Source organism: Ptychodera flava, chromosome 16, assembly GCF_041260155.1.
Source record: "Ptychodera flava strain L36383 chromosome 16, AS_Pfla_20210202, whole genome shotgun sequence".
NCBI lineage: Eukaryota > Metazoa > Hemichordata > Enteropneusta > Ptychoderidae > Ptychodera > Ptychodera flava.
In genome coordinates this window covers 26,825,457-26,850,732 of record NC_091943.1, presented here as the reverse complement: position 1 = coordinate 26,850,732, position 25,276 = coordinate 26,825,457, and the positions used below count along the sequence as shown (strand labels likewise).

The following is a 25,276-nucleotide window of genomic DNA, read 5'->3' as shown; positions in this document are numbered from 1 at the left end:
TTGATCAGCTACGATGTTGTAAAAAGTTTTTGAACTGTAACTTCTGATGTATATTTTCAGTCTTTTGTTCTTTTAGTGTAATACAATTGGTCTGCTCTAAAAATCACATCAAAATCCCTACTGTTTAACTGGTCAGCAAAGCCTGTATGTGTTCCAATATGATTGTTGGCAACTTAATTTTAGTCTGAACGTCAATTTATTTATCAACAATGACGTGGCACAATTTACTGTATTAGTAAGGTTGTACTTGGTATGTCAAGATATGTATACTTAAGGGCAAAGAATTTAAAAAGTAGTTTTAGAGAACAAAAATAATACAAATTTGAATTGGATACTACAGCAATGGGCTCTTTAATTGTCACTTACGTTAAAGGCCCAATAGCTGTATCTTTTAGCATTATTTTTGTGATTTTACTTCCAAACTAAAACAAGTTCGTGGGAATTTACTCATTGAGGGGTGTTTATACAAGTATAATAAACTGTCCACTGGGGCTGCATATGCAATTTTGAGCAAGATGAATAATAAATGTTTGCCAAAACGTAAAATTGGGCCCTCATGGAAATAAAGCAAAAACACTGTACGTTGTGCATAAATGCATTGGAATCTTCACAGTAACATCAAGTAGTCAAATATAATGTATAGTGCTGAATGTTTTCCACTGGGACATCCTATGCTTTGTTTTCTACCAGTTTTTAAAAATGACGGGAAATCAAAATAACAAAATATCAAAAAAATTTAAATTTAATTGTCTAATTTTTCAGTAGTAAAAGAATATATCCTTTAAATTTGTAGAATTTAAAACCAGGGAAAATAGAACGCGTCACAGCTACAGGGCCTTTAATATGGTTTGCAATGAGGGAGTTTTTCTGTCATGTTCTAGAAACTGTTAACCTGGATGGTGAAGACCGTCAACTGATTGTGTCTGGTCTCCAACACCCTTTTTCACTTGTCGTTGTCAGAAACAAACTCTACTGGTCTGACTGGAGCACTGGTAAGATGATGCAGAATTTGATTATTGTCAAATACAATAATATTCAGAGATTCTTTTCTAAAGGCAGCCATCTTGCCTATCTTCTACAGTTATAGAGTGCATGACTCCCCAGAATAGGGATATTCTCTGTTGATCTTGAATCATTATCAATCTATATTTGCATACCTAACTGCAAGTATTGGCAAGCCTTTGCATTTATGTATCATTACACTTTAAGCATCTGTTTGGAATAGAGTTTGTGCCTTCAACGTAATTTTTTCCTATTTTGATTAACTTTTTAAAGTTAGGGGATACTATGTGCAGAAATATGATGCAAGATCAAAAAGAAATTGTGTCAGCTGATGCTTATACACTGCATGTGTTGAGCTCAAAAAGTTCATTTTCAGTAGTGCATTACATAAGTTTTCAACCATCTTCTGAAAGTGAGCTTGATTTGTGAATCAAATGGCCGCATACTGGGGATTGGCAACTGAATGTCATTATATGAATATTCAACATATGTAATAAGTTACTATTAATAGATTATATAAATACACTTCATTAGTATACTTTAAACAAAAGACATTTGTTATTGTTTGCTATTTAAACAAAAGATGTTTGTTACATGTGTGTTGCCATGTATTGAGAACACAATAACGTGAATTCTGGAAAATGCTATTCTGAAAGTCTCGAAACTGATTTCTTAGGGAACATCCACAAGGCTGACAAACAACTGGCGAAAACGAGCAAACCGTGTTGGATTCTTTCATGAATGATGTATTGGACATATGTGTGATTGATCCAATGGCATTTCAAATCGCTCAATCAGGTGAGACGGTGGCTTTAAGCTATAAGCTTTTAACCCCAAATTCTGTATCGAAAGGTCAAATATCATGCTTGTAAAATTTGGAGTGTCATTGCTGTGTTATTGTTGCATCCATTTAGGGACCATGAATAATCATCAGATGAGCACTACAAACCAAACTTATTGCGTTTGACCTCAAACCCCCTACCCTCTCCCCCTCCCCTGAGCAAAATTTAGAAGTGCAAAAACCCATTTATGAATTCATGATTGGAATTCACAAACCAGTTTTAATCACCCATGGCTCTATATTCATTGAAAATGGATTTGATGAAACCTGCAATCAGATACTTTTTTGATGAGTCCATCACCTGCCCACTTCTGACAAGAGAAACTATTAAACCCTCATGTAGACAGCAATTTGACAGTAGCACAAAATGTATTTACCCTGAGGAGTTTTTGCGAAAGCACTACATGTATTTTATGGCTAATAAAGAAATATTAATATGCTCAGTTTTTATCTCAGCTGATTTTAAAACTATGCATTGGTCAAAAGATCTCAACAAATTCTCGACTGCACCCTTTAGAATTCATGATTATAGTCAAGTTCCTTCCAACCCTCCCCTGTGCTCCATATACCCTAAAATGTTTTGCTGCATACAAAATATTTATTGAACTGTTTATATCTCACTATAAGCTGAAAGAGGGCTTAAAGTGTTCAATATCTTTACAGGTCAGAATGGCTGTGAGGATTCAAATGGTGGGTGCAGTCATTTCTGTCTAGCCAATCCAAATGGGTACACATGTGCCTGTCCAAATGACATGGCACTATCAAAGGAAGACCACGCCACATGCAAAGGTAAGGCTGTGTAATGCACTGTTTACTTTATCGTCGTGCCATCAAAACTTGAATTAAATCTGAATGTATTTTCCAGATTTGGAAGCCACAGAGACTCAATTCAAGGGATGCACAAAATAGATACAGTGTACTGTGACTTTTTGTCAAGCAATTTAAAAATTTAGAGAGTGAACATTTTAACCCTTTCACCCCCAGTTCCCTGTATACAGGTCCAACTTTACCATAGAAAACAATGGATTTGGGACAAACCATGGCGGTGAAAGGGTTAAAGTTTGCGTAAATTCATTTGGTTTTGTTTCCAGCATTGTCTTCCTGTGCCTCTGACATGTTCCACTGTGACAATGGCCAGTGTCTGTCAATGTACTGGGTCTGTGATGGACAGAACGACTGTGGAGATAACTCTGATGAAACTGACTGTGGTATGTAAGACTTAGACACTAGAATGCATCGCAGGAACCGATATGCGGGCTGTCAAATTTTTCCAATATATTTTGGTCTGCTATTTGTTGGGGCTCACTTTGAAGCTCTTTGTGTAAGAAAAATTTTCACCTTTTTGAAATAGTTTATTTAAAATCAAAAATTCTGTTTTCCCCATACAGTTAAACACAGGGGTGGTGGCCATTTGAATTTTAAATATAGGTAAATGTTGGATGATTTGTTTCTCTAGTGCCAAAATTGGTAAGGAATCCCTGATATTTATTCTTCATTTGGTAAGAGTATGGTGGAAAGTTTCATTTGGGAAAGCTTGAACAATTTTTTAAAGTGTGAATCTTTCACTTTTGAGGCGCAGACTACCTTAAAAGACTACAAATAGGTACCGAGGGATTGTAGTGGTTTTTTTTAGCAAAGAGCACCATGGCTAAATTTTTAACATTGTGTTCCTTGAAACCTACAAGAAGTATACTGTTCAAAAACCAAATAAACATGCATAAAAAAATAAAGAAAGAAAGCAAAAATGCCACAGAAATAGAAATAAGTGCAGTGTTTTCCTAACAGTATATTCTATTGCAGGTGGACATACATGTCTGGCGCGAGATTTCATCTGTGATAATGGTAGATGCATACACACATCCTGGGTGTGTGATGGTGGCCAGGACTGTGGTGATGGCTCTGATGAAACAGACTGTGGTGAGCATAATGACATAATATTGTAATTTTTAGCTCACATTTGATATATGTATATATAACTAAAGAGCTTATATGGTAGGTCAGCGGCGTCTGTTTGTATGTATGTATGTTAGTATGTGCGGATGTATGTTGGTCTACATCAAAAACTCCTAAACCGCAGCATCTACATTCTCAGTATTTGGCGTACAGGTGCACTGAAAGGTGGAGATGTGAATTTGTTCAAATGAACATGTGGGTGTCAAAAATATGCAAATGAGATAAAAGTGAAAATCCTGCAAATTGCTAAAACTCTGTAACCACAGGCCAGATTTGTATAGAACTTGGTATGCAGGTTCTCTATGGTGACTTTTGTTAAATTTTCTTCAAATTGTGGTTAAATTTTGATAGTTGTATTTTTGGTGCAATTTTACCTGTTTTTGGTAAAAAAATCTTTTTCTCTGAAAGCGCTTGTCCCATTGCCTTGAAATTTGGTATGCACTATCCTAGGGTTGGCCTCTGTCAGATTTGTTCAAATTGGGTGAAATTTTCACATTTATATTTTTTGGGGTAATTTTTGCATTTTTTTGTCAAAAAATCATTTTCTTCCAAAGCATTTGTTGGATTGCTTTTAAACTTGATACTCATAATCCTAGGGATGTTTTCTGTTGGATGTGTGAAATTGTGGTGAAATTTTTGTATTTGTGTTCTGAAGGCAATTTTTTTGCATTTGTGGTCAAAAAATCATCTCTGAATTAACTATTCTGATTGCATTGAAACTTGGTATGCATGTACCTAGAGGCATACTTAAATGAATGTCTTAAAATTGTGGTGAAATTTTCATACTTGTATTTTTTGAGCACTTTTCCCCATTTTTGGTCAGAAAAACATTTTCTCTGAAATCGCTTGTCCTATTTCTTTTAAAGTTGGTATGTGTGTTCAAAGGGGTAAACTTAGTTAAGCATACTCACTCTAGCCTGCAATATCAAAACAAATGTAAGCCCCCAGTGTCATTGACATTATTTTTTTAAAATATTTTGGCACAAGGCGACCTTGGGTCATTTGAGTGAACCAACTAGATTGTATTTTAGTTTTTGCAAAAATATCACATTGTTATCTTTCAAGGAAGTACTACATCAAAAGAGTAGTCAGAGTGACCAAACTGGCATAAATTATTCAATCCCCTGTATTTATAGTAGTTAATCGTAGATTTTCACTTTGTGCTGCAAGTAAAGGTGCTTATATCTCAAAAAGTAAACAATGCTAAATGCATTTTTTAATCACACATGGAGAAAATGGAAACTTGCAGGCATTAAGCACCCGTAACATCAAAAATCTTGATCATCCTTGGCCAATAGGCAACTATTTTGAGATACTGCCCAGTTAGTAAAAATGTTTATTTCCTCCACAGAGGCCAGAACTTGTACACCAGGTGATTTCCTATGCGATGCATACAAGTGCATTACCACTACCTGGGTTTGTGATGGCTCAGAAGACTGTATTGATGGCTCTGATGAAGACAAAACATACTGCCGTGAGTATGGTCATACTTTACTCCCCAGTATTATGAACAATGTTAACTTTAAGGTAGAATGTGCCTTGGGGACAGATTTTCAGACTCTCAAACTTTTACAATATTCTTTTGGCTTACCACTTGTTGGGGTCATTTTGAAGCTTATAGAGTAAATAAGTTTGCACTGGCCTTATTTTGTGAAAAGCGGGTAATTTTTTTACTCACAGAGATAACACAGGAATGACAGCCATTTGAATTTCCAAATATGGTAAATCGGGTAATTTGGGTCTCTAGAACTGAAATTTGCACATAACATACCGTAGCTGAGTTGTTTGACATCGCAGTCAAAACCACTCAGTTAAATCCCCACCCTTAAAACAGAGTGGCTCAATAAATGTTACAATTTTCTGACTGCAAACCCACCACATGCCGTAAAGTTCATAAAGCATTCACACACTCATACTCACTATCATATACATCGGATACTGTCATTTACTCTTGGTTTTAGAAAACACAGACTGTGACGAAGCCACTCATCTCAGATGTTCATCAGGACGATGTATTCCATTATTGTGGAAGTGCGATTCTGAGCCGGACTGCACGGATGGCGGAGATGAAGTAAATTGCGGTAGGCTTTTCATTCATATTGTAATGGTGGGTCATTAAAATGTACCTCTATTTAAATTAACTCATTTTGGCTGAAATCCCTAGCCTGCACAAATCTGAATCTAAAAATATCATCAGGATATACAAAGTTGAAAGCAACCGTGTTAAATGTGGAAAAATAACATGTACAGTGCGATATGTTATAGTTGGGATATTGGAATATGTAGCTGCGGAACATGTATTTTGCAGTATTTTATTGTCAGCAAACATCTAATGCTAGATTTCCAAAATAAATGATTTCATTTATGCAAAGCACCTCGAGCAGATATTCAGACTCACACTTTTATCATACTTTTCTGGTCTATCACTTAAGGGGCTCATTTTGAAGCTCATTGAATAACTGAACAGTTCACTGACATTATTTAGTTAAAATTAAATGTTTAATTTTTTGCCATGGGGTTATTACATTTATTGAGGCCTTTTTGAATTTGAAATATTGTTAAATTAAAGGTACTTTGTTTCCATAGTAGCAAAATATGCAGAGTGACCCCTGATTTTTATTTTTGATTTTGAAAGATGATGGTTGAAAGTTTCATTGAAGAAGATTTGAGCAAAAGTTAACTTTTGAAATGCATATGCTACCTCAATCAACATTGTTCAAATATGCAAATCACATGGTATGGCTCATTATCAATGGAGTATTTGTTAACCTATGCTTGCGAAGCTTGAATCTACAAGTCCCATGAAACGTTCAAATGTTACTATATATTGCTAGTATCAAATTGTGATAATTTTTAAGTGCTTTTTTGAACTAGATAATCAGACCTGTCCAGATGGTTATTTCCATTGTGCCAATGGTGAATGCATAACAGGGTTTTGGCAGTGTGATTATGATGACGACTGCGGTGACAGAAGTGATGAAAGTGGATGCGGTAAGATAATGAAATAAGTTTCTCATTTTTGCTAATATTAGCTTTAAATTTTTTAAATTAACCAATCCTTGTAGTAAGACTATCCCTCCAAAGTGTTTTAAAATCATGTTGCTGTATATTTGACTTAGCTTCGACATTTCATAAAAAAACCCATTTTTATATGTATATATATTCAAAATACCAAGTTTAGCATTTTGTTCCACAGAAGAAATCTAGTACATGTTATGTGCATCAATAGTCATTTCTCTTTAAGTTATCAGGACATGTTCAGAACAATTGTAGTTGTGGCAGTACTAAATTCTGTCAATCATGAATTTTTCATTTGTGCTTGTGCTTTGTAATTGTGCTTGGGGAAGAAGCCTTCATCTCGAACCTTTCTGCTGTATACCATCTCTTACACCTATAGGAGTTATCAAAAATCATTGATTATTTTATGATTTTTTTAAAAATTCATTATTCAAAAGATAAAGATCCTGTTCTCAAAGGATACAAGCTGAAATGCAGTGTCTGTGTAAATGCAAGGTCATGTAACTGACTTTTTTAAATTTTGAACTCTCCTTTTAAACTTTAATAATTAGGGTTTCGAGACCATGGGTCCGAAACCCTCTAGTAATCGTTCTGTTTTTTATTATTATTATTATTATTATCATTATTCTTTTTCTTCTTCTTCCATCCTCTAAATACAACTGCCACGCAAACACCGTTGCACCTAGAGACTTAAAATTTGGCACATAGGTTAAACTCCTCATAAGTAATTTTGTGATCACATGACCATAACAATGAGTTACGTGACCTGGCGGCCATATTGAAAACAAACTTTCAAATTGACTTTATTTGCATAAAAAAATATCAATCAAAATTCTGTCCAAAATTTTTGTAGACCATAGGCCTGGGCTCCTTCATGCCAAATTTCAAGGTCATAGGCCTGGCCGATTTTGAGAAAAAGATTTTTAAAGTATTATTTTTTACATTTTCAGTGACCTTTGACCTCGCCTATAGATTTACAAATGCCCAATAGAGCTAGGAGTCTGGTTCTTTTTCGACATAGACCATCATTAGTTGTTAATGTTCACCAAAATAATTTGGGTCAAGTCATGTGACCCTGACCTCATTAATTATGCACATATCTAATTCTAGGCAAACCAATGGGGCTAGAGAGCTGAATTTTGGTACACAGGAAGTAGTATGGGATAGAAATCTTTTGTCAATATGTCACATGACCAGACCTTATTAATTATTCACATATCTAATTCTAGGCTAACCAATAGGGCTAGAGAGCCGAATTTTGGTACAGAGGGAGTACTATGGGATAGAAATATGGCACGTAACAAGACCTCATTAATTATGTGCATATCTTATTCTAGGCTAACTAACAGGTCCAGAGAGCACAATTTTGGTACACAGGGTGTACTATGGGATAGAAATCTATTGTCAATATGTCAAATGACGATACCTAATTAATTATTTGCATATCTAATTCTGAGCAAGCCAATATAGGTAGAGGTCTGATTTTTGGTCTAAAGGGATAACTATAGGATGGAATTTTTATGACAAAATGTCATGTGACCTCGATGACCTTTGACCTCATATATACATATTTGTCCATAACTCAGTAACCACAGTTGCTACATCTTTCAAATTTGGTATGATGGGAGACCTTATGACAGCACATCCTTAACCTCATTATTTATGCTCATATCTAATTCTTGGCAAGCCAAAAGAGCTAGAGATCTGATTTTTGGTAGATAGGGAAAACTATGGGAGAAAAGTTTTTGGACAAAATGTCCCGTGACATGGATGACCTTTGACCTCTATTTCACAAATATACCCATATGTCATCAGATATGTGATCTATTTCTCTTATTGCCCCTGTGCACTGAGATGTCTCGAAACCCGGTTATTGCTGCTTTGCAGCTATATTTGCAGTTGATTTTTTTCTTTATTTTAAGTTCCTTAATCACACTTAAGTTATGAGTATTTTTGCACAATTCTGTGTTACATTCAACTCAAACTGTTTCGGTCAAAATATAGTGGAAATCAAAAAAATACATTTTCTATAAAATCATCAAAGGAACGTCATGTGCAGTGTCAGTGAAAGGGTAAGATATAAGACTATCTGAATAAATGACCTCTTTTTCCCAATAGAATACGAGAATACATGTAATGGTAAGGAGTTTCGTTGTGAAAATGGAGAGTGCTTACTGACTGAATGGCATTGTGACAATGAAAAAGACTGTTTTGATGGGTCGGATGAACTAGACTGTGGTATGTATAGTTAGCCAAAATACTGCACAGCTAGAAAAACTGTAGTCTTCCTTAGATATTGTACTGTTCATGCAAAGGTGTTAAGGATTGAGTATCTGATTAAAAGTGGAATTCTCAAAATTTGTAAATGTTCAGTGAAAATAATGCAAGTGCATCCATTGACCGTTTTCACCCCTGATCTTTGTAAACTGGTCCACACTCACCATTGATAACAATGAGTTTTTTGGCCAAATCATAGTGATGGAAGGGTTAGGCCACATTGACTTGGTGTGCACACGTAACAAGATCCACAACTGGCAAGAATAACAGAGTTAGGGACAAAATAGGGCAGCTGTATTTACTACACTAAGATGGGGACAACTGTTCTGCTTCACTAAGCCAATTCTCCTGAAACTACAATGTGTGAATAAAAGCAGCTTTGATGTACACAACAAACATGATGTTGTGTTAGTGTGTGCCACGAATAAGCATATGAAAGGCATATTCAGGCAAATATCATAAGGTGTGCAGACTTAAGGTAGTATGCGCCTCGAAAGTGTAAAACTTAAACTTTGATCAAACTTTGCTTAAAGAATATTTCAACCATTCTCTTTCAAAATCAAGAATAAAATTGGGGTCACTGTGCAAATTTTGGTACTAGAGAAATTACCCAAGATTTACCAATGTTTGAAATAATCAAAATGGCTGCTGTCCCTGTGTAAACTCTACGGAGAGCTTTAAAACAAATGGTAGATCAAAAAAGGATTGTAAAAGTTTGAGAGTCTGAATATCTGTCCCCAAGGCGCATTTTACCTTAAGATGATCTAAAGCAAAACACAACCACTCATAGATAAAGATTGTGTATATAATGGTCTTAAAACAGAACACAGGATAGCCTTCAAAGACAGTCTACTTGCTGAAAGCTCTGTTAGACTTAGAAAACTTGGAACTTTATTTCCAATGGATTAATCTGAAGTAGCAGCTGATTGGTGAAAGCAATATACCCTATGATTGGTTGGAACAATGCCACCCACTCTGTGCACTTTGTCTTGAGGTAAGACGCACCTCGAGGACAGATAGGTGGACTATCAATTTTCTACAGTTCTCTTCTGATCAACCATTTGGGGGGGGGGGGGCTCATTTTAAAGCTCTTGGAGAAAGAAACACTTTCACCGTCTTAGTTTAGGAAAATTCAAAATTTAATTTTTCCCCCATAGAGTTAACACAGGAATGGCGGCCATTTTGAATTTTAAATATCACAAAATGTTGGGTAATTTGTTCCAAACTTTGCATGGCGACCCGTAACTTTTATTGTTGATTTGGTAAGAGAATGGTTGAAAGTTTCATTCAGGAAAGTCTGAGTAAATGTTTGAGTCTTTCACTTTCGAGGCGCATACTACCTTAAACATAGCGTGTGCATGTACAGAGATACTCCTTTGTAATGTAACATCATCATTCAAGTGTGTGCATTGTCTCACAACAATCCTAATTTTGCTTTGACTGTGGAGCAGGGCCCCCTACATGCTCATCTAAAGAGTTCACGTGCCGTGAGAGTTTGGTCTGCCTTCCAAGAAGATGGCGATGTGATGGTGACAAGGATTGTTCAGATGGATCGGATGAAGAACACTGCCCTGCAGGTAGAGTACTTTCCATACACCGGCACAGTTATTAATAATAAAGAATTGTGTTGAAGTGCTGAATGTGAGAAAATGTCAATGCGTTGTGAACATTTATCTGCCAGTTACTTTAATGTGTGCATTTTTCTCTTAACCTTTAATTATCACCCCTTTTTCACTTCAGTGGTCAAACCATACCAAGGATAATGATATTATAAACTCAAGTGTGGTATGCATTGTTGAACAGGGGTGAATTTTGTTCATTTAGACTTCAAATCCCAGGACCTGGTGGGTAAATTTGCTGCAGCCCAGTCTGATGGTTGTTTGTTTTCTCTAGCACTGACTGCAGTCATAAGTATTTCAGACTAAGTAAAGAACAGAATCACAAATCAAGTCAAACCTTAAAAGTGTTTTTTTTTAGCCTTAGACTTTTAGCCTGATGAATTTGCAAAAAAGACTACAGTTTGCAGCCATCTTTTTGTGCTAATTCTTTTTTTCCAATAACTGTAAAACATGAACTCTGATATTTTGTGCACAGTGAGTACAACTGTCACTATTGTCACTGAAAAAGATGGACTGAAAGAAATGTGCGGAGACAGCGAGTATCACTGTGACATTGGATCATGTGTGACACTTGATGTGGTCTGTAATGGCTACGATGATTGTCCAGATAGCTCAGACGAAGGCGGACACTGTGGTCAGTATAAACAGACATCTATCTAGCTTCATCTATGAATATATTTTTAGGTACTTGTTATTGGTTTTACAATGTAATTCAAGGAAGCATTAATGCTATGGTATATACGAACTCCACCAACATTTCCACAGCTGAACAAATCAAGGTTTAAGCTGCTTTGGTTCAACAGAATAAGAAGTAATGCAATATGGTACTGCCATGAAAGATGGTGTACACAGTTCTATCATGATCTCTATCTATGTATGCTGTATCTATAAGCAGTGGCTATATTGTTACAGTATGACACTTGAAAATTCAATTTTAATTTGGTCCATGAAGATACACTCTTGAATCTATACAAGTGAGTATTCTGAGCAAGAAACAGGGTGATAACATCGTGATGTGGATGGTGATTTCTGTGTTTCTGGGGGAACATTTTTTCATTTTTCACTGTACATTCTAATTTCAGACTCATCCTGCCTCTATTCCAATGGAGACTGTGTTCACAAGTGTATCCCAACTCCACGAGGAGCTGCCTGTTTTTGTGATGAGGGCTATGCGTTGGCATCAGATGGCAAGACTTGTGATGGTATGTTTTAACTAAATTTGCCCTTCTAGTGTGACATTTCAAGTTTATTGTAGGCTGTGGAGGTAAATGTGCCAAGGGGATTTTTATGACTTTAAAATTTTTACAGCACGGTACTACTTTACTGCTGGTGTAGACTCATGTATAGGATAAAGCCTGAGTACGAGGGCTCTTCTGGTATATAAAGTCCAACCCAACCATAAAATGTCGAGGCCGCAGGCCGAGACATTTTATCGTTGGGTTGGACTTTATATACCAGAAGAGCCCGAGTACGAGGGTTTTATCCGACTTAAAAACTATCGCCCCTAACTGATATATTTTCGTTTTCAATGTGTTTACGTCAACCGTCCCCTTTGTCAATGTAACATGTTTAGGATATGAATTAAAACTTTTATTTGTGAAATAGCCTTCCAATGTAATGGAACATCCAATAAATGCCCTAGGGCACATTATATAAATGCCCTAGGGCACAGCAGATTTTGTATTGCAGCTGGTTTCCGCTGTGTTACCAAATTTGAATATTAAAACGTACCAGATGTCTACAGAATATGACATGTTCACTTTTGATTGGACAGTACTTTACTACGGCGCTGTCATTCGTTTCTGGAGTTTGGTGACCAAGGCTTTACGAGTAGATAAAACACCCTGAATTGAGCACTCTGATTGGTCAATCGACAGTAGATAGTTTTAATTTCATGTAGAGAGTTTTCATTTTCTCGCTGTTGTGAAAGTCAAAAATTTAATTTTTGTCCATAGAGTTAACACAGGGAACAGCTGCAAATTTGGATTTTTAGATATCGATAAATTTTGGAAAATCTTTATATCTTATCCAAATCTACATGGTGATCTCTACTTTTTTGATTACGAAAGCAAATTGATTAAGTTCCTTTAGCAATGTTTCAGTAACATTTTAAATATATGAATTTGAGATACTAGTATTTTCACTGCTTCGATAAAGTTTGTGTGCGATGTTTGATAGCGTGTATGTAAGTGCGAGTGCTTCATGAACTCTGCAGCAGTGTTGAGTTGTGGCAGTCAGAAAACTGTAACAACTTAGCTCCATTATTGAACCCTGTTTTTTGAGAGTGGGGATTTGGCCAAGTGGTTCTGTCTGTTGCTTTTCTGCCAGGTGACTGGCTGCCGTACGTTGTGAGTTCGAACCCGATTGAAAACACCATATTTCACTTACCTCATACTATGATATATTTTTATGCTCATTGTGTGGGAACACTAAATTATTTCTGTCTTTCATCGCCATCCGACCTTTTGGACAGAATAGCATGTGGCAGAACAGGAAATATTCTGAATATTACAGAGTAGATAAATACACTATCTAGGGACACATTGATTTAAAATGAGATTTTTTCAGAGTCAGTATATTCTATAAATTGCAGATTGTATCAATGTTAATTGTTAAACTGTGGTATTGATGTTGAATTTCATACAGTGCTATGGATAAGCTGAACAATCCCAACTTATGTATTTCAGACGTCAATGAGTGTGCAGTCTTTCCACCATTATGTAGCCAGGTCTGTGAGAATACAAAGGGGAGTTACAGATGCCATTGCTTTGCCGGCTACGCACTTGATGTTGACCATCACAGATGTAAAGTTGCAGGTCTGTATATGAATGCATTTTGGCTGGTTGTATCTCAAGGTGTCCAGGCGTGCAATTAATAAACATGATTAAACTGTTTTATTTAGAATAAAAATCTAAAAAAGAAAACTGTATCTATTAACCAAATGTTTTTATTCGGCTGTACAGTTACAGTTTTAGTTTTTTTTTATTTTTGTTCAAATGCCTGATTTTAGAAGATTTCTAATAACTTTGAAGAGTAGAATAAGAAGCTACCCAATAGCAATTGTGAGAGTTGTAAATTTGGGTCCGAGAAGTGTGTAAACTAATCGTAAAATTGTACTCTGTTGACAAAATCAGGTGCACATACATATATTGTACCAAACAAAGTGGTCAAATCAGTACACTAGTACAGAAATTTGCAAGAAATTGGCAAGAAATGGACACTTTCTCCCTTTTTTTGCAAGAAGTAAGGGAGAATACATACTTTCTTGCAATAAATTAGCAAGAATTTAATTTTCTCGCAATCAGCTGGCGAGAACTGTGTTTTCTCGCTCAGCATCTGCGAGAAACTGAATTCTCACAATCAATCAGCAAGAAATTTGTTTTCTTGCTCTGCATCTGCGAGAAATTGTATTCTTCTGTGTAAGCATTTCACAAAAATTTCACAATTTCTTGCAGATGCATGCGAGAAAGCACAGTTCTCGCAGCTTGATAGCAAGAAAGTATGTATTCTCGCTTACTTCTCACAATAAAGCGAGAAAGTGTCCATTTCTCGCGAATTTCCCGCAGATTTCTGTACTAGTGACGTAGTACAGGGATGTTCATGTGCGAGACCACTACACATGTCAGCAAGAAGAGATCACAGAGCTTTTGAAACGATTGAGCACAACCTGCTTCAGCAGCAGCATTGTCTTAACTGTATATATGAAACCGTGAACACTAATAAGAAATGATCAATTTGTAGGAGAGAGAGACACATGATAACTGGACTTCATTCTGTAGCACATGTACTTTCGTACCCACTGTGTAACTTTCTCTCTTCCATCAGATGTTGAACCTGTCCTCCTGTTTGCGGTCACTAAAGAGATACACATGTTCAGTTTAGCTGGAGGGCATGAACACAAGCCATTGTTCAGCCGTGCTGATAATTACATAGCTTCAATAGACGTTGACTCGGTGGAAGGGAATGTGTACTGGAGTGTGCTAGTAAAGGTGGGAATTATCCATGTGACTTTTTAAGGTGGTATGCGCCTCGAAATTGAAATAATTTGCTGAAACTTTATTCAAGAAAACTTTAAATTGTGTTGACTCTAGTGGAACCATCAAATTTTTGATTTTCACGAAAAGAAGACTTAGAATGAAATAAGTTTATAGACCAAGAAAGTATTGTAAAAATTTTGAAAGTTCAAATGTCTGTCCCATTTAACTTTAAGCTGGAAAGCTGTGTGTATCGCATGGTGTTTATACCTAAGTGGTGTAAATAGTTTGAATGTGCACATGGCCAGACAGTCAGCGGGAAAACCCTTATTTGCACATATAAATTTTGGTGACACATTCCTGATCAATAAATATTGTACAGGTAGACTAACCACACCATTGAACATGTTACTTCATGTATTATGACTACGAAGGTTAGAAATGTACTCTATGTTGTGTATCAGCAGAGAACATTCACAAAGACTGAACTCAATGAATGCCATGATCTGAAAAGACAAGATCTCAATGAGGGCCTTTCTATTCATTGACCAGGGCTTATAACGGAAGTATCGTATTCTAATCATTGATATTCAAAAATTATTTCATATGTATTTTTTGAAATTTAAGACAATTACCTGTCTCCTAAATTTAAGTAATTAATACAAAAAATTACATTGCACTTGCTTACATTTTTGCTTAAAAGCAAGTTATTGAAATCTTTAATCACCATCTGACCCTCTGGACAGGATAGCGTGTACCCAAACTATGGATATTTTTTGAAAAGGGTATATCATGTTCAGTGATTGGACCATGACTGCAACAATGTATGGCAAACTTGAGCAACAATCTAATATAATGAAAAAATGGAGTTTTCTCAGTAGGGAACTGGCCTTTGGAAACAACTGGACTGCTAAGATGAAATTTATGTAAATTTGTTCAGTGAGGGCACAGACTTGTTCAGTCTTGCCCAATGAACACACTGGCAGAAAATCAACGGAATTTGTCTTAATTTTGTCTCAGCAGAAGCCAATGCTGTGCTCTTTGTACTATATTTAGAAATAAACCTGAAATCATATCAATTCAATTTTTACAAGAGAACAGATAAGTTTTACTTACTTTGTGTCTAGGTGTAAACATACCTCAAACTATCTCTATACAAGTGTTTATAGGATAAAGGCTTGCTAAGGTAGAACGCATCTCAAGGAAAGATATTTGAGCTCTCAAATTTTATCAGTTCTATTCTGATCTACCACTAGGGGCTCATTTAAAGCTCTTGGTGTAAGAAAAGTTTTCACTGTCTAAGTTTTTTGAAAATCAAAAAATTTTATTTTTCCCCCAAAGAGTTAACATAGAGAGGCGGCCATTTTGAATTTCAAATATCAGAAATAGTTAGGTAACTTTTCTCTCTAGTATCAAATTTTGCACAGGTACCCCTTACTTTTCATTCTTTGGCAAGAGAAAGGTTGAAGGTTGAGAGTTTGAGCAAAAGATTGTCTTTCACTTTCAAGGTACATACTACCTTAAAAGAATTAACATTATCGATCAGAATAGAATAGATTAAATTTGAGCTACGTTTTTGTAATTCCTTGGATACACTATGGCTTTTACCACTATAACACATGTTCAAGTCAAGATACCTTCACTGTCCTGACAGGGCACCATTGAGAGGGCAGGCAAATCATCCGAGGAGATAAGAGTCCTGTTGAAGAGAGTAGAAATTGTTGAAGGCTTGGCTGTGGACTGGATCGGCAGGAACTTGTACTATACCAACACTGGTATCGATATGATTGGTGTCTGTACTTTGTCGGGACTTCACCAAAGTAAAATAATAGATCAGGATTTGGACGAACCAAGGGGTATTGCGCTGGACCCCAACAGTGGGTAAGCTAATATTGTGTACTTGCTCTCACTTGAACATTTTTCATTTGAATACTGATTCAAAACATCTTGAGATGATGTGAACGTAATTTTGTTCCATAATCAAGTTCTGTTCTGCATTTCTTACTATAAATTGAATAGGTTTTATTAGTCTAATTATGATTTGTTTTAACCCTTTGAGTGCTTGAATTGTTCCCACCAAATTTTAGTGCAACATTTCTACCAATTTTTATGAATTTTTCTATCATTGGTTTATAATTTTGGACCAAATGGACATCACATTTCATTTGCTACAGCTTTTTATCAAAATTTTGGCAAAAATCCGAAAAAAATTGACTGGAGTATATTTTCTAAAGGTGACAAAAAATTGACTTGGCACTCAAAGGGTTAAATTAAATAACATAGTCATGTCATGGACTCGCGTGCAGTAAAGGTAAAATGAAAAAAACATGGATGTTGGTAATGAGAAGTTATTAAAAAACTACGACACAAATTTCTTCAAAAAGACTTTAGCTGAATTTTGTCTGTATATAGATTAATACTTACTTTACCCTGCTATGTATATACATGCATACCGTATGGTTTGTTTGTATTTTGTAAGGTATATGTACTGGACAGACTGGGGTAATCGACCAAAGATAGAGAGAGCCTGGATGGATGGCACACACAGGGAAGCCATAGTCACTGAAAAGCTGGTGTTTCCCAATGGAATCACCATTGACTATGTCATGCAGAAACTCTACTGGGTAGACGCCAGCCACGATGTGATTGAATACTCCAATATGGACGGCTCTGACCGGTAAGACATCCTCAGTTTGGAATTTTTCGTGCTTGCAAGACCATTTTGTGTTTATTCTTGTCATTCCCAAGTCAATGATTAGCACTGTTCTCTATATTTTAATTAAATTGTGACATACAAGCCCATTGGCAACTCATGGAGTTGCAAGTCACAATAATAAACAAGTACTACTACTACTACTACTACTACTACTACTACTACTATCATCACCATCACACTGTTGCTAAAAAGTCATTCAAATCTGCACTCATATCTAGGTATTGAAAATACTCCAGCAGGAAATTTGGATCAGGTTTCAGTGTGGTATACGTGTATGCTTCTGATGATGCATTACACATCCAATAATATTTTTTATAATAATTTTTCATTGATATTCACAATTTTATTTTTACTTTTTGAAGCAATCAGAGGCATGAGATCTATATTTAGTAAGAACAATTTTGTATTAATTATTTCGCTTGATCTCTAGTATGTATTTTAACTCTTTGTTTGAGTGTTTCAATAGTGCCTGCCAAAATTTAAGTGCATTATTTTACCAATTTTTATGAACTTTTCTGTAAGTTTTTAGAAATTTGACCACATTGACGTCACTTTTCATAGGCAACAGTTTTTGATCAAAAATTTTGGCAAAAGTCTAAAAAAATTATCTGGATCTTGAAAACATTGGCTTGATTATGTTTTATGAGGAGACAAATATTGACTTTGGCATTCAAAGGGTTTAAAACTGACCTGCCTTTGTTTGTTCCCTGTTTGTTTTTACTGACTTGTGGTATTGCAGGACCACTCTGAAGCACGCAACAGTCCACCATCCCTTTGCAATAGATGTGTTTGAGGACAGAGTGTATTGGTCAGACTGGACAACCAAATCTATCGAGTCGGCCAACAAATGGACTGGTAAAGATCAACAGGTGGTTCGAAGTGGTCTCTTAAATCCTATGGATATTGTGGTCATGCATCCTGTTCGACAGAAACCTGGTGAGTGTTGTGTTCCGCAAGGACAAAAGTCTCAATTAACAATGGTAACCCTTGTTGGTGTCATCCTCTCATTCCCTAAGGGGGTGAAAGGTCAAAACTGCCAGGTGAATCAAGTTTAAAGTCAGGCAACTGGCTAGGGATTTTTTAGAAAATATTTAATTGGGATATGAATATGCATAGAAAAGATACAAGGAGCTTAAACAACAAGCAGAAATTGCAAAGCAATGAAAAAAAGGGAAAAGCATAAAGACCAGGAAACGGCCAAGCACAGAGACACAACAAAGCTAAAAAATTCACATTTCCAATTGGATGCTTCTCATGTGGTCCATGTTTTCACTGCGACTATTGTATTTAGACTCTATGACCACGTTGAATAACGCTCATATCATAAGAAATCTCTAAAATAGTTGTGAAAGTGTTGTAGATTACAAGGTAAGGAATTTGCATTATAACCATGGACAACAATGTTACTGCCTTGTGAATTCAACATCATCCAGTCAACGCCCATCAAAATTACACTTTTATACATACTGCATGTATCACAAAATCCCAGATGTCGAGAACAAGGACCAAGATCACAATGAACAAATGTTGGAAGAGCAGTTATCAAATTCCATCCAACTTCAATATCATTCATAATGTTGTAAATTTTCTTTTCTTTATATTTATACGGTATGTCATGAAGGAAGCTTCTAATTTTTTGCTGTAACTTTTGAATGACATGTGTTTAGTTTTAAAACGTACATCAGCCCAGTGGCTGTCTGTATTGTGAACTCGCATAAGCAGTTTCCTTGTGCTTTCTTTCCCATAGGCTACAACCACTGTTTAGCTAGTCCCTGCAGCCATCTGTGTGTTCTAATTCCAGAGGGATTCAGTTGTGTCTGCCCAATGGGATATGAATCTGTTGCTAACTCTACAACACAGTGCCAAGGTATGGAATTAAGAATATCATGTTTAATGACAGAGATTGTCATCATTTGTGATTTGATTGATTGCAGATTTCATCCGATGAAAAGTCAGAATGTGCCTTTCCGTTTCACATTGGGATTTCTTTAATGTTTGATGGGTAACATTTATGGATGAGCTGCAGATAGTAGTCCTACTATCAGAGTGGATGCACCACTTACTGTGTCACGAATGAACACATCCATTTATAATAGCTTGTGATTTTCTAGACTAGTATCAAACCAATCCGTTAGTCCCCTGAATTTTGCCAACTATACAAGCCAAGATTTTGGTAGACCTGGAATGCTGTTATCTGTATTTGCCTCGCCCTTTGACAACTGACTTTATATCGTTGTGTGAATTTTATCATGAAAATAACATTTATCAAATCAAGTCTGAAATTGCCAAATAATTGTTCAACTAGGATTGGCATAAGAAAAAAACTTGTATTAACGATGGAAAGACAATGTCACTTTCAAGAGCTAAATATTATTCTCGCTACAGAAAATCCTACAAAGACATTCTCTGAAAGTGACATGCAGACAACAGCCAAATACATGCAAGGGGAATCTCTCACAACTTTTCCCGCCACAGATCAAGGGCGAGTGTCAGTGACCCACAGGGTCGTCAGCCAAAACACAAAGGACACCGACACAGTGACCCTGCCAACACACCGCCCAGATACCACAACAGAAATGAAGAACAGAATATCTGATCTGTTGATGGGTGTGTGCAATGGTTTCTGTCAAAATGACGGTGTGTGCTCTTTGGCAAATGGACAACCAAAATGCAAGTAAGTGCATTATTTATATATGTGCACTGTTGGAGAAAATTGAGTATTTGGACAGATTATTGTAATAATTCAAGAAATACTCTCAGCTTAAATAATTAACAAAACGTATGTGTTTGTAATTGACAAATGTCCATGAATCATGCTAACAAAAGAATTGCTGTCAGTTTTGTGTTTTGTTTACTGTAATGAAGTTCTACATCCTACACAGTTTATAAATTCTGACTTTAAGTATTGTTCAACATTAATGTGGTTTTGCAGTGACAGTAAATCAACAGAACCTTAATTTTCATCAGCAGAACAGATTGGTTTTACACTTTTTTGAGGGGAGGATAAAAATGTGGTCTGCAAATATTTTGCAAATCAAATTTCTTTTGTAGAGTTGTAACATTTCATCTGATCTGTAATATTGTATGAAAACCAGTGCTTCTATGATATAAATCTGAATAAATGACTGATTATTCCACTTGCCACTTAAGAACTTCATGACTTCTTCACCTGTCACAGGTGTGGTGAAGAGTATTTTGGACTGCAGTGTACAAATAAACTAGTCAGCAAGGATAAATCAAAGGACCATGGATGTAAGTTTGAAACGGTTGCTAAGCATGACTTTTGTTACTATTGAAAAGTGAAAACTATTTCATGGACAGATATTCGAACAAAAACTTTTACAATTCTTTTCTGGCCTGTCACTGATTGGGGCTCATTTAACCCTTTTTCCTGCCAAGTCCATATTTCACCACCAGGTCAAGATGGTTAAAATTAATGAAACACAACGTATTCCATATTATGTATCTTAACATAATACTGTACATTTGAAGGCTGTTGAAAACATAATACTGTAAAGTTGATTTTTTTTTGGACAAAAGATGCTGTAACAGACCAAGCCAAGTGGGTGAAAATACGTCATTTTTTGGCTCAATACCGCTTTTATACTGACTTGGCTGATGGGGAAGTGATACAGTTATTACTGTTATTACTGTCTGGCAGGAAAAGGGTTAAAAGCTACCAGAGTAACTCAACTTTTTACTGGCTTATTTTTGTGAAAATTGGAAAGTTTATTTTCTCCCAATAGATAGATTTAGGGGCCATGGATAACGAATACATGCGCACAGTAAATGCAACTTCTGTGTTTAGGAGGGAGGGGGTTTGGCTGTCCTTCGAATACCGTGCACAAAAATTGCACTACAAATTTCCTTGTCACAACATATCGCTACACGCTTTTCTGTATCTCAAAATATCATGCTACATAGTTTGGCTTGTAACAGGCCAGTAAGGCACTGGCGCTACACCAATAATCTTTTTACATACATGTGAATCAGTGCTCGAGTAAAATAACATTACAATCATTTTGGATACACTGTTTCATTTCATTCTATTGGTTGCGTCATTGTTGAATTGATTTTAGAGAGGGGATGAGGGGGTCACTAGCCCATGGGTGATTTCATAGCAACGTAATCACCGATTGTTGGATGCAGATGCAGAATTAGGCTTGGTTTGATTTTTGCACTTCCAAATTTTCGTTTTTGGGGAGGGGGTTTAGGACAAACGCACTTAGTTTCATTTACCGTGCGCCTATTTTAATTATCTACAGTCCCTTAAGACAGGGGTGGCAGTCATTCCGAATGTCAAGCTTTGGTAATTATCAAGTAATTTGTTTCACTAGCAATAAACCTGCATGATGACCCCTGATTTTTTATTCTTGATTGATTGAGTAAGAGAATGGTTGAAAGTTTCATCAAGGAAAGTTTGAGCAAAAGTTTACTTTTTGCATTTCAAGTCGCAAACTACCTTAAAAGCCATGTACGGTTCAATTTGTTTTGTTCTCACAAGTACTCTTTTGACTGAATATGTCCCTGTCCCCACTCTCCTATCCTTTTATGTCATTCAAAGATTTCAGACTACTGAATATAACACCTGCAATCAGGGTCACTTCCGGTGCAGTATTCATATCACAAATAATTATCATGGCTACACATTGAATCAGGAATGTGAGATAATGCGACAAGAAATATGGCAGAAGAAAATAAATCTTTTGGTAATTTTATCGTTGTATATTGAATTATTCTTTTTTATTTTTAGATGTTGGATGGTTGATAGCCGTCATCTTTGCCGTTCTTATTGTATTGTTCTTGTCTGGTGTGGCAATAAAACTTGTCAAAAACCGCAGGTAAGTTTTCCTCCAATGCAGAGATTGTCGTCTTGTCAATCTCTTAAAATAAAGTCGGGCAAATACCACAAAAAAAGAGAACAGAATGGTATTTATTTGTTACTGTTAGTAAGCTTTTTTAAAACCTTTTGTCTTGGTTGAGATGTTGCCAAAGTGGCGTTTGGCGACTACGGTAGGTTGGCAATTAGCCAAATGACTAGTATGTGTGATTCTCTAATCTTTCCTTTGGACTGAGGTAAACAGTTGTACATCATCTGGCAGCGAACAATGCTGATCTCTTTTTAGTCAATGTAGAAATATCTGAATTGTCTTTTTGCATCAGCCCAATACCAGTACTTGTAATATGTCAAATGTTCATCAGTGCATCACAGAGGACTTGAAGACTGGCGCACATGAATAAGTGTAGCAGGTGCAGTGCCTGCAGCCTGATACAACTTTCAATATCATTTCAGGCGTTTCCAGTCTTTGGCTCAGCGAAGTCCTCGTGCATTGTACACAAGTCCCAGTTACATTTCTCATACTGACCTTGATGCAGGTACCACCAATGAACTGTTTGAGGTAAATGTACTAGATGTTATTTTTAAATACATGTATCCAAAAACAAACATAGAAAGTTCTAGCATGAGTGCTTGAGGACAGCTCTTGGTTCCTGAATATTACAAAGCTGTGAAAAAAGTCAAACCTCTTAAATAATGCGGTTATGTTGCTCATACATTCACATTCAAAATCTTTACTGTGTAACCTTTTTTTTTTCTTTTCCATCGTTTTGGTTGCAATTACATAACAGAGTTCATTACTCTATTCTGAAGTCACGTCTGTACGTCTAGTCATCCACTTTTCAACACAGCGTGTGTGTACCAATGTGATGTTCACTGAAACTGTTGACAACTGAATTCTAGTCTTGCATAGCATTTGTCAAAAATTACATCGTACAGAAGTGGACATTTTACAAAACTCTGAATACTACCTGGCATTTTTGAAGTAAATCAGTAGTTTTCAAAATTTTAAAAGTGAAAGCAGGCAGCAGACATTTGCAAGTAAAACAGAAAATACTGAATTTCTTCATCAAGCAATGATTCTTCTTTAACACTATGTATCATATCGAAGTTGACTTTCTAAACATTCTTTGTGATTTCAGGAGGAGAATGCCAATGAACCCAAACTGAAATTGGAATACGGAGTTTATCAACCGATCCAGTTAGACGGAATCTCTGTATCAAGTGATGACTCGGCCTTCAGTAGCGTCTCGTATCCCGATAGAGAATTTGGAATACCTGTTTAAAATCTGCATTCAATGACAAAAATTTCTGTGGCAAGCATTGCTTGCCTGCAAAAGAATATGCACGTGTGTTGACATATTACATACGCAAAGATAATTTCTTTAGACTGAGTACTGTTCCAATAAGAACGTGTCAACAATGTTTATGGACAGAGACAATGAGGTACAATGTATTGTCATTTTCAAGCTCAAATGAAGGAGTTATATTTTACTATATGAAAAAAAAGAGAAAATTTGCAAAAGTTGACAAAACAGGTAAGCATTACTTGCCCTGAAGTATTTTTTTGCTACTTGAGGTCACCTCTAAAACTGTCAGTCAAAGTGTTGGCTAGGTTACAGTATAAGGTGAACCTTACCATGATGGCAACCACTGTATTTTAACTAAATATGATGTTAGAAAATACAAGTACGTACAAACACTACACAAAGAAAAGAATTTAATCTTTGGTGCTAATAAAATAATTTGATCTTTGTATTTATGATAGAGCCAATCCTTGGAAGGCAAAATATAATGTGCCACCAAAACTGTTCAGTATTGCTACTGATGTTTCATTGGTCACAGTTGCTGGCATGACTTTTACCATATATGAATTTATGCAAATTTGAATGCATGCAAATTTGAATATATATACAAATTTGAATATATGCAAATCTAACAAGTTTATAATAATAATACTGACATTTTTGTTCAGAAATTAACAAAGATGTACATTTCTCTTTGCAAGATTAGAGACTCTGATCGTTTATTGCCTTCATCAAAATTCCTAGATTTTGTTCATTAGTTACATAGATTGTACATTACGTTGTCCAATGACATTAATGCTAAACTCCTTTTATTACTGTCCAAAATACATATTATATGTATAGGGAATTTCACATGAGCTCGACAGTTACATATGGGGTACATTATTTTCAATTTTCATGTTGTTGAAACTGTTTTGCAGATGAAGGTTATGAAAAAAGGGCCAACTCGCTTTGGTGTTTTGATGTAAACACAACAATATTACTGTTTGACCTGTTGACCTACGATTCCCTCCACACACTGGTCCGCACTCACTGTCAGTAACATTGAGTGTGGACCAAACTCTGTTTGCGAAACGTTAGACAACACTGGGTATTACTGTTTGACCTGTTGACCTACGATTCCCTCCACACACTGGTCCGCACTCACTGTCAGTAACATTGAGTGTGGACCAAACTCTGTTTGCGAAACAGTTAGACAACACTGTGGGTAGACAAAGGGAAGCCAAAACAACCACAAATACTGGTCAACTGTATCACTGTGTATCAATTGATTTCACCGCATTTGTTGACCATGTGTATGTACAAAGTTTACCTGTATCATCGTTTGTCTAGACAGCGCAACACCTCTGTTACTTTTAGGTTGCTATTATCAGTATGAACAACGTTTCTTATCAACAGAATGTCTCATCTGCAAAACTTTTGTGCATTAAACCTAAAATATGAACATAAGTGTAGCTGTCAAACTTGTGTAGTATTCCCTGAAATGAAATGAAAAGAAATGCTCACCAGTGCACATAATGTAATAACTTTGTACATGCATACATACATTGGAAAAGAGATCATAGACCTGTGCTTTTCAATTTTTGCAGAATTGTTAAAATGAAATGTGTAAGTTCGTCTCTCAGTGCCAAGGACAGCTAAATTATGAACCATTTGTCTCCAGACGGACAAATGTGATGTAGGTATATCAGAGAACATGCATGCAATGGGAAACAGCCTTTTATTGCTTGTA

The 25,276-nt window shown here is 36.1% G+C and overlaps 1 protein-coding gene across 2 annotated transcripts; it reads left to right on the top strand.

The window, feature by feature from the left end:
* Positions 1–881: 881 nt before the first annotated feature.
* LOC139114446 (very low-density lipoprotein receptor-like) lies at positions 882–23,738 on the top strand. Of its 2 annotated transcripts, none has more exons than XM_070676190.1 (23): positions 882–992; positions 1,679–1,800; positions 2,507–2,632; positions 2,935–3,051; positions 3,644–3,760; positions 5,148–5,270; positions 5,758–5,877; positions 6,671–6,787; positions 8,933–9,052; positions 10,543–10,668; positions 11,186–11,344; positions 11,793–11,912; positions 13,398–13,526; positions 14,536–14,699; positions 16,339–16,565; positions 17,164–17,361; positions 18,140–18,336; positions 19,148–19,267; positions 19,876–20,074; positions 20,579–20,652; positions 22,154–22,241; positions 22,694–22,799; positions 23,380–23,738. In XM_070676190.1, the coding sequence occupies exons 2-23, from the start codon at positions 1,740–1,742 to the stop codon at positions 23,521–23,523; spliced, it is 2,952 nt and encodes a 983-aa protein (XP_070532291.1). In that variant the 5' UTR covers positions 882–992; positions 1,679–1,739; the 3' UTR covers positions 23,524–23,738. The 2 variants fall into 2 exon arrangements, with proteins under 2 accessions (XP_070532291.1, XP_070532290.1); XM_070676189.1 differs by having other exon boundaries at positions 19,786–20,074; positions 23,380–23,649.
* The last annotated feature ends 1,538 nt before the right edge of the window (positions 23,739–25,276 follow it).

Coding starts and splice junctions, on each gene's coding strand:
- LOC139114446 (XM_070676189.1), top strand. CDS start 1,740: ATGAATGATGTATTGGACATATGTGTGATTGATCCAATGGCATTTCAA. Junction 3,052..3,643: donor CTCTGATGAAACTGACTGTG/GTATGTAAGACT, acceptor ATTCTATTGCAG/GTGGACATACATGTCTGGCG. Junction 10,669..11,185: donor TGAAGAACACTGCCCTGCAG/GTAGAGTACTTT, acceptor TTTTGTGCACAG/TGAGTACAACTGTCACTATT.